The sequence below is a fragment of the Oratosquilla oratoria genome, chromosome 15 (genome assembly GCF_046742065.1).
Source record: "Oratosquilla oratoria isolate Oo_2021 chromosome 15, ASM4674206v1, whole genome shotgun sequence".
NCBI lineage: Eukaryota > Metazoa > Arthropoda > Malacostraca > Stomatopoda > Squillidae > Oratosquilla > Oratosquilla oratoria.
The window spans coordinates 31,552,072-31,562,071 of NC_134791.1; the positions used below are offsets into that span (position 1 = coordinate 31,552,072).

Below are 10,000 nucleotides of genomic sequence, written 5' to 3' on the forward strand. Positions count from 1 at the left end.
ATTGAGACTTGTAAAGTAAATGAAAAATGAATGTGTTACCCGATCATAAATTATTTTCCAAAAATCTATCACGGTTGGGGGATGTAGCGAGAGAATGCAAATTAGCAAACATTACTTCTGTATTCAAAACGCAGACACCACAAGACACAGGCTCAAGGGTCTTCCATTTTTCATCATCTTCCCGAGCGCTACAGAAAACGTACTCATTTCCCCCCCCCTAAAAATAAAAATACAGACTGATGGGGAAATGAGTAATGATGTACGTAGTGTCAGGGAAACCATTCATCAACATACAACCCACGGCTGACGATTTGCAATTCAAATTCATCGCGCACAGCCAGGGAATAGTTGGCAGGAGAAAAACAACTTGCATGACTTCAAAACAAGTTGTCTTGAATGTTCAGAATTCGAATTGCCGATGTTAAGAAAGCAGCAATTTGTACATTAAACACGAGCTATATATCCCATGCCATTCCCAGATCAAAGGGTTATCACACTGGGAGTTTTTTCCTCCGACATCTTACCTCCAACCTCCATTTGAATAACTAGATTATGACTTCACAGAAATCTGACTTCGCCAAGAACATATCAACAATTTGTCTAACACTCGTTTAGATTTACAATCTCTTTGTTCGTCATTCAGCTTTGATACGATGGGGAAGATAACTGATATTTGGAGATTTGAAAAATGGACTACCGTAACCGAAGTCGTTTTTACTCAAACGAACTCGTCTGTCGACGCTGGTGGACCCCTTAAGTGAGAGAAACGACACAAACATAGTTATCACGTTCAGAATTAAACTTGATGTCAGCAAGAAAGTACAGGACATGTCAGACAAAAAAAAAAAAAAAAGTGTACCTGCATGACTGTCAACTGGAGTACCTGTACTGAATTAATCTGCGCCATCGCCAGCTGGTCGTTCTTTCTTGGATTTACGACCAGTCGCGTCCTGGTGTTTATGGCGCGTCTACAAGTCGCGTGGAAGAACCTTGTACTACTGCGGGCGGTTTACCGTCATTTCATTTTATTTGTTTTTTTATTCCTGTTGTTTTTGTTTTCTTTGGTATGTTGTTTTATTGTAGTCGTTAAAGTTGTGAGAAAATTGATCTTCCTTACTCCCTCCCTTAGTGTGACTTGTAAGAGAAATGATGGCAACAGTTTTATATATATATATATATATATATATATATTATATATATATATATATGTGTGTGTGTGTGTGTGTGTGTGTGTGTGTGTGTGTGTGTGTGTGTGTGTGTGTGTGTGTTTTCAAATATCACCCAGAATATAAACGCCCTTAATTTCTCTATATCATAGTTCACACGTGCGCAATCACACCCACACCCACCCACCCAGACACACATATACACATGTGCACACGTATACGCATGTGCATACGTACACTCGAGCCCACCCTGATTAAGTTCCCCCCCTCTCCACCCTCTCCGCAGCTGTCCACGGCGGCTGGACGACCTGGTCCTCGTGGTCCACTTGCGGCCCGGACTGCCGGCACCACCGCCGCCGCAGCTGCAGCGCCCCGACGCCGCAACACGGGGGGCAGTACTGCACCGGGAAGGACGTGACGTCATCCAATTGTTCCGGAGGAATGTGTCGCGGTGAGTGTCAGTAATGAGAAAGTTATTCGTTAACAGCACACGACAGTGCACTGGTTTCCAGCCGGGACGCTCGGCGTGTCATTGTCGTACGATTCTTTTTTTCTTTTTTTCGTTTGCATACCCATTGTGAAGTCTTCCTTACACACGTTCGATTGGTCGATTGTATCGCATGTATTGAACGGTTCATTGCGGAAGGATGACAGTCAGGCTGAATGACAGGAAATGTCATCATGTATAAATCAATTTGTTTTAATTCTATATACCTTATGTATAAGGATTTTCAGCTTACAGTAAATTGATACACGGTAAGTTTGATGTGAAATTTACATTTAACTGTTGTGGACATATGCATCTGGCCCGTGGTTTATCCATACTATGCAAACGTATCTATTGTTATTGTATTAATACCATTTTGTATACATGCATAACTATCTGTCACAAAGGAGTTGAAGTATACAGATGTGCTTTGAACACTCAACAACGTAAAATACATTTGCAGAGGTCATGTGTACTGTATGTATGTGTATATATATATATATATATATATATATATATATATATATATATATATATATGTTGAGACATTCTGACTAGTTTCGCAGGTATGTTTACCTGCGAAGCTAGTCAGGAATAAACTCAAGACTAAGACCCCTGTGTTTCCTACTCCGTTTACGTCATATATATATATATATATATATATATATATATATATATATATATATATATATATATATATATATATATATATATATATATATATATATATATATATATATATATATATATATATCGGGCCAGTAATCGATTTTTTTTCTCTCTCTGAAATGTTAAGTTTTGCTGCTCCTCTAGTTTCTTAATTGTGAATCTTGCAGGTCGAGGGTCAAGTGTGCGAATGCTGGGGGACAACACAGAGGAAGGTAAGCTAAAGAAATCACTCTTTTTCTTTATATAAGGAAGATCTGGCACCTCCAGAGTTTTCTTTGGAGCAGCCAGTCTCATTATGTAGTCAGAATAGGTCCAGAAATAAAGAGAAGAAAACTTCTCACGGTGTTTGGACCAAAAAACCCGCCGACAACTGGTGGCTATATATATATATATATATATATATATATATATATATATATATATATATATATATATATATATATATATATATATATATTTCCTTCTGTCTTTGTGTCATACAAGTCTATTTTCACAGACCGTGGATTACAGTCAACATAAAGTTTGGTAATGTAACAGCTGAGTAAGGTAGACAGGTTTTAGCCAGTTCAGTACAGATATGTGATAAATGCGACCGTGAGATGAATAAAATCGCCAGGCAGGAGCCTGAATGGAAAAAAATTCTGTTTAAGAAGGAAATAGGTAAGAACTGGGTTACTAATAGAGTTGTTAACGAATGGAATAGACTTTGGAACCATGTAGTGGGCGCTGAAACTATTGGTTGTTTTAAAGGAAGGTCAGATAACATTATAGATGGGGCTAATGGGTTGTAATGGACATGGAACTGCCTAGAGTAGGCCTTATGGTTTCTTCCAGTCTCCTCCTTTCTTATGTTCTTATGTCCTTATGTTCACTCGGTAATGAAAAGGAAACTGAAGAGTTAGTCTGACCACATTGGAGGAGAGAAGGGTGAGAGGTGATTAATGGGTGATGATGTACAAAGAAGTGAGGATTCTGAAGTAGTTCAAGAGAAGAGACCCCAAAAGGTGACTGAAGAACTAAAGTACATGACTAAGTGTACCAGACACACAAGGAAATGTAGTTTATTCCACAGTTTATGGATCACTAGAATGGCTTAGACAACGGGGAGAAGGGATGTCCACATGTTTAAAACTAGGTTGGGGAACGCTAGATTTTGGGAATAGAATAACATAACCCTGGCTCAATCCCTGGTCAGAACACCTAAACAGTGATGTCGTTACCATTCGGGCAGTGCAATTTACTCAAGAATTCTGAAGGATGTTAAGTGGAAAGACGAAGATTGCGGGCTGATCTTATAGAGGTATTCAAATGGGTCAAGGGCTTTAACAAGGATGATGCTGGCAAGATCATCATAATGACGCCAGAGCAGGACTCGTAGTAATGGATTTGAATTGGACAAATTTAGGTTTAAGAAGGAAATAGGCAAGAACTGGTTTACCAATAGAGTGCTCAACGAATGGAATAGACTTGGTAACCATGTAGTGGGCGTTGAAACTAACAGTTATTTTAAGAGAAGATTATTTAATTTATGGATGGGGATGAAAGGTTGTAAGGGATATGCAACTGTCTAGTGCAGGCTTTATGGTCGCTTGCAGTCTCCCCAATACTTTCCGTTCTTCTTATATTCTCATTCTTATTGCAACTTCTTGTATCGTTTAAGCCATACAACAGACTTGGCAACCACATAGTGAGCCCTGAAACAATTGTTTTAAGAAAAGATTAGATAACTTTATGGATAGGGATGATGAATGGTAAGGGACATGAAGCCTGATGCAGTCTCTCCAGTTCTTATGTTCTTATTCTAAGTACAATTTCTTGTATCCTTTCAGCCATGTAGCAGGCTTGGCAACCATGTAGCGAGCGCTGAAACAAGTATTCGTTTTAAGAAAAGATTAGATAACTTTATGATAGATGGTAAGGAACATGGAGCCTGATGCAGCGTCTCAAATTCTTAAGTTCTTATTCTTAGTGCAACTTCTTGTATCCTTTCAGCCATGCAGCAGGCTGTCCAGCAGGACATCACTCTCATCATCGTGCTGGCCGTCCTGGTGCCCTTGGTCCTCCTACTCTTGGTCTTCCTCTTCAGGAAGCTCAACCGCAAGGACCGCAGAAACGGCTCTATGTACGAGATTGCAGCCTCGGGTAAGGAACCACGAGTTAAGGTGGCGGCACACTAGGCTAGCATGCTACTTGCTTTTGCAAATTCGTTTGAGTAGAAACGACTTCGGTTACAGTATTCTAGACTTCCGTAAGAACTTCTCAACGATGTGTCTAACATTCTTAATTCGTCGTTCAGTTTCTCACCATATGACGCAAGAGTAATTTGAACTTTGGACATTTGAAAAACAAAAGATCGTAACCGAAGTCGTTTGCACTCAAACGAAACAGCAAAAGCAAGTAGCATGCTAGCGAGAAATGCCTAGCGTGCCTCCACTTTTAGTCACCTCAGTTCATCTTTAAAATGGTCGTCTTTTCAAGGCCCGTCGGCCGTTCGGTGCAAAATTTGATGTCCGTAATTTAGTTAGGCAGCCGAATAGCAGCAGAATGTGTTTTTACCGTAATTAGATCAGGACTCATTGAATATATAATCTACATTATTGGTATATTTTGCGTGGGCTTGGTACCACGGCATGATTTTGCGTAGTCTTGATGTATGGGTTATTAGATGAAATGGAAAAAGTTAACTGAACTCCAAAATTGTATGCTAGAGTTACAAATTTCCGAAGACGTCCAGAGAAAAAACTAAAACAATAAATAAATAAGCAAATGGAAAATAAAGATAGAATGGAATAATATAAAATGAAATAAAAATAGATAAATGAAAGATTAAATGTATATAGGCCTCACCAAAACACTCGCAAAGAAAACTAATTATGATTTAGGTGTCGCATACATCGTGTAGACTTTGGTTAGCAAGCATCACGCCATGATGCAGTGGAAGTATTAAGGAATCTGGAGCTGAAAGGTTAAACAAAAGACGTTCTTCCACCAGTCATGAGTGAGTGGCACATCATGGGGAGACTTCCATCCGGCCATCTTGCGCGTTCCCATCGTTTTGCGCCAATGGTGGAAGAAAAGGCTCAGGACTTGCGGTTCGCGAATGCACATGAGACTCAGAAAATTATGCATTCTAGTGCCATTAATATGAAGAGTTGTTTTCAGAAAGTCTAATCGTTGTTACCGTTATTGTTATTTTTGTTATTATACATACATATACCAAAGGGAGGTAGCCAAAAAAACAAAGGCATAAAAACCACTCCCACCCATGCCATCCCCTACATACTCCACTCCCCTCCACCCGCTTTCCTCCCTCTTATCTTGGCACCTCCTGGATGACGGGTCATCACTGCATCTTGTTCACTGCCCTGGTTTGTTATTATGATTATCATTATTACTATTAGCTATTATTATTATTATTTATGTCGGATGAGGAAGGGGGGTGGGAATGAAGACTGGTTGTGTGTGGGTGATATTTTGATGCAACCCGAAGGATGTGTTGCGTCTTGCTGCATTCCTTCTGGCCCGGACAGTGGGCAGGAGATAGGGATGACCCTTCATCCTCGAGGAGCTAAGATGAGTGGGAGGAAAGGGTTGGTGGAATGGGAGTGGAATGAGTGCGTGCCTTTGGCTTGGCTACCTACCTTTAAGGGGGAAGAAGTCTTTGATATATACCGTAGATAGGTAGTAAGAAAATTATTATTGTTGTTGTTCATTATTATCAATATTATTACAAGATTATTATACAAATTAACTCTACATCGATTTTTTTTATTTTCTTACTTCACGGTCCCTTTCCGTATTTATCGATTCCTGTCTGATTTTCGAAGTCAGTGTGGTCCATTCCTGCGTTCTCATAAACCCAAAGCGATTGCGCAAGTAGGGCGGGAACAGTACATTATTGTACAATGGAAGCCCTATTTAGCGAACTATTTCACCCAAGGAAGGGTTCGCAATTTTTACCCGATAAATCAGATGTTCGTTATTGATGCCATATTGGGATTCTCCGTCTTTCCGCTAAATACCTATGAGCATAAGATAACAGTGAACTGAAAAGCGCTCGGTTTAGCGATCAAGTTTTCGCCACAAAATAACAGAATATGCTCGGTTTAATGGAGTTATGTTCACTAATTCGGGATTTCCGTTATCGACTTTTAACTTTCGTTAAATTTCCGTTATTGACTTTAACTTCCGTTAAATTTCCGTTATTGACTTAAACTTCCGTTAAATTTCCGTTATTGACTTAAGCTTCCGTTAAATTTCCGTTATTGACTTTAACTTCCGTTAAATTTCCGTTATTGACTTTAACCCCCGTTAAATTTCCGTTATTGACAAACTTCCGTTAAATTTCCGTTATTGATTTAAGCTTCCGTTATATTTCCGTTATTGACTTTAATTTCCGTTCAATTTCCGTTATTGACTTTAACTTCCGTTAAATAGGGATTCGTTAAATCGGGCCTCTACTGCATTTAGTATTTTTTCACCAAGAACCAGCGCTTCTATCCTTGAGGGACACTAGGGCACCTAAGAACCTAAGAATTGGATTCCTAGATGAGTTGGTAAAAGTGAGTCCAAAGGAGAGTAACAGAATGAAGAGTTAGCAGAATTTATAAAATTATAATCATTCTTTATCGATTTGAGATTAGTCTTAAACTATAAGAACATGTGTGACTCGGGTCCATAGGGGAGTCACTAAGGTCACTAAAGTATTAATCTAATACAATTTATGCAGTCACTACCCAATACGGGGAGTATTGTAGTGTATGATTAAGTGGTTTGATGTACCAGGACTCTCTAGGTACAGGAATTTGTTTATGTGGTATATATAAACTTTGAATCATAACTCTCTTTTTTTTTTTCTTCTTCTTCTTTTTTTTTCGAACGCAGACTATCCTCTCCCCTTCTACTCCGATTCTGAGAAGAATCTCAAAGGGCTGCATCCAGGAACTGAATTAAGTGAAATATATAAATTCTAACGCTTAACTTTTTTTCCTCTCTCTCAAACGCAGACTATCCTCTCCCCTTCTACTCCGACTCCGAGAAGAAGCTCAAAGGTCTACAGCCAGACCTGACCCAGGGAGTGATGGGCGTCACCCCGGGTTCTGGCATACCCCTGTGCTACGACCCGGCCTACTCCGACCCGACATCCACCCATAAATCGGGTACGACCATCGGGTACGACCAACACTACTCGAATCCAGCGAGTACGTTAAAATCGGGAACGATCACGCCTGCGTCAGAACACCACTACGACGTGCCCCTCGTTCGCCCGTCTTCGTCGGACTACTCCACGCCCACGCAACAGGAGGCCGCCCATCTCATCCTGGCGGAGACGCAGCCTCGCCTGGAGACGCCCCCGAGTCGGGAGAGGGACGCCCACTCGCCCTTGAGCGAGCTCGAGTACCCAGGGTCATCCTTGGACAAACCTTTAAGGAGCGAGTCACCTCGATCCATCCACAGCGAATGCACTTCAAGTAAGTAGCCCAGTAGTTGGATGAACGAACTTACCCAAGAATAACTTGAATAAAACGAAATTTGCTTAACCATTCCAATACCCGGGTTCCTCTGTAGCTGAATAAAAGCTTCAGGCGTGAGTGAAATCTGCAAAGTAACTTAGTAACCAGGTCGCAGATATCACACAAAGAGAATGTGATATAAATAACACACCAAGAGTTCTTTACTAGAGTGAAACACGTTTTGAATCGTCTATAAAATAATAATACACTACGAGAACAAAACATATTTATATGCATTATACATTATACGAATAAAACAGTATATGATGGCACCGCACCTTCAAGAATTTAAGGATACAACATTTTTTTTTTCAAATTTACGTAATGGATGCAACACTGTCTACTGAACGTATATATATATGTATATATATGTATATATATATATATATATACATATATACGTGTGTGTGTGTATATACATGTGTGTATCTTTTTTCAACCACATTAACTTTTTACTTTTAATTCCATGTCATCACGAACGAGACTGAATATATATATGTATATATATAATCATTAAATTCCATGTTACAAAGTCCTCTGTAAGGGGGGCACCGTCCTAGCTTCCTGATAGTGGGGGGGGGTGTAACTTTAATCTAAATCATCATCATCATCGTGTGTGTGTGTGTGAGAGAGAGAGCGCGCGTCTCTATATATATATATATATATATATATATATATATATATATATATATATATATATATATATATATATATATATATATATATATATATATATATATGTGTGTGTAAAACCCTAATAATTTGCTGAAATCCAGATACAACCCATGTGCTTGCTTTGTTACCTCGTTTGGACAGAGTCCAGAGGCGACGTATTGATTTTGTCGAATTTCTTTGTTTCATTGTTAGCAATGTTATGGCAAAACGGCTCGATCAATTGGCACGAAACTTTGAGGAAAGGTGGGCAATAGTCTCTATATGAGCTCATTAAACTTTGGGAATAGTTGAGTCATAACCATGGGTTTTTTTTTTCTTTTCTTCTTCCTGAAAAAATCCAATTTGCTTTGAAATGAGAGTAAATGTATATAAATTTTTATCTTGTCTCGTTCGTATGATATATATCGTAGTAATGAAAAAACATATGGGTTTTAAAGATTGGTTTGGGAAAAATGGGAGTCAGGGGCCTGGCTCCACTAAAATGTCTGTTGCCGAGCGAGGTTTGTTATGCCAGGCACCGATAGTCTCACTGTCCAAGTACTCATGTCAGCACTGCATCGGGAGGAAAGAACCATAGCGTCGAATGCTATGACGGAGGCTAAGAGAACTGTAATTTACAATAGATGAAGACTAGAGTCACAGATGTACCAAAATTAACGTAATATGAGTGCGTGTGCATGCGCGTGCGTGTAGAGTGTGTGTTGTGTGTGTGTGTGTGAGAGAGAGAGAGAGAGAGAGATTCACCATGGTCGTGGATCACGTGTTGGACTCGTGATCGACAGCTATTTCCCTCCCAAAAGAGACCTCAGAGATCACGAGAATTGGAGTAACGACTCGCAGTGTGTGTGTGTGTGTGTGTGTAGAGAGATGATTGATCAAATGAAAGATGGTACAGGGAACGGAGAAGACAAGTAAGAGCAAAAGGTGGGAAGGTTTTGAGAGAGAGAACCCAATATATGGCGAATCTGTCACTAATGGACCTCGATACTTTCTTATTCACTGAATAAAATTCTCGTGGTAGCAGCAGCAGCAGCCAGAGCAGATGCTCAAGTCGTGGCTTGCAGTGAAAGGTTTAATCAGAACGTGCAGTGACGTGTTTAACAAGTCGTGTCACAAAGAAAGTGTCGAGAAAGAAAGTTTAAACTTGTGAATTGCTCTCTAATTAAAGTAAATGGCCGAAGTATCAGTACAAGTGATCAATCCATCAGCGTTCATTCCCGTTTGATTAAGATGAGGACATGATGGGGGAAAGGAAGGGGAAAGGGGGAAGGGGAAGGGGTGGTGTGAAGGGGACGAGAAGCCCGAGGGAAAGATGGGTTGAGTGGACGATGCAGTCTGGCCTGGCTGCACTTGGCTGTTTCTTTAGTCTAGTGAAGTGATGGGGAGGCTTCACCCAATTGATGAGGTCCAAATGTCACTGTTTGCAGCAGAAATAACGAATCGATCCAGAGCAAGTGAGGGACCCGTGGTTCTCTTGATAGATGCACAGG

General features: G+C 40.0%; 1 protein-coding gene across 1 annotated transcript in view; it reads left to right on the forward strand.

Moving 5' to 3' along the window:
• The window catches only part of unc-5, a 256,136-nt gene that overhangs the window by 233,664 nt on the left and 12,472 nt on the right, over positions 1–10,000 (forward strand). Inside the window, exons 8-11 of the mRNA XM_076198739.1 lie at positions 1,453–1,617; positions 2,490–2,534; positions 4,315–4,464; positions 7,329–7,793. Coding sequence (XP_076054854.1) covers positions 1,453–1,617; positions 2,490–2,534; positions 4,315–4,464; positions 7,329–7,793 — 825 coding nt within the window. The remainder of the gene's footprint in view (positions 1–1,452; positions 1,618–2,489; positions 2,535–4,314; positions 4,465–7,328; positions 7,794–10,000) is intronic.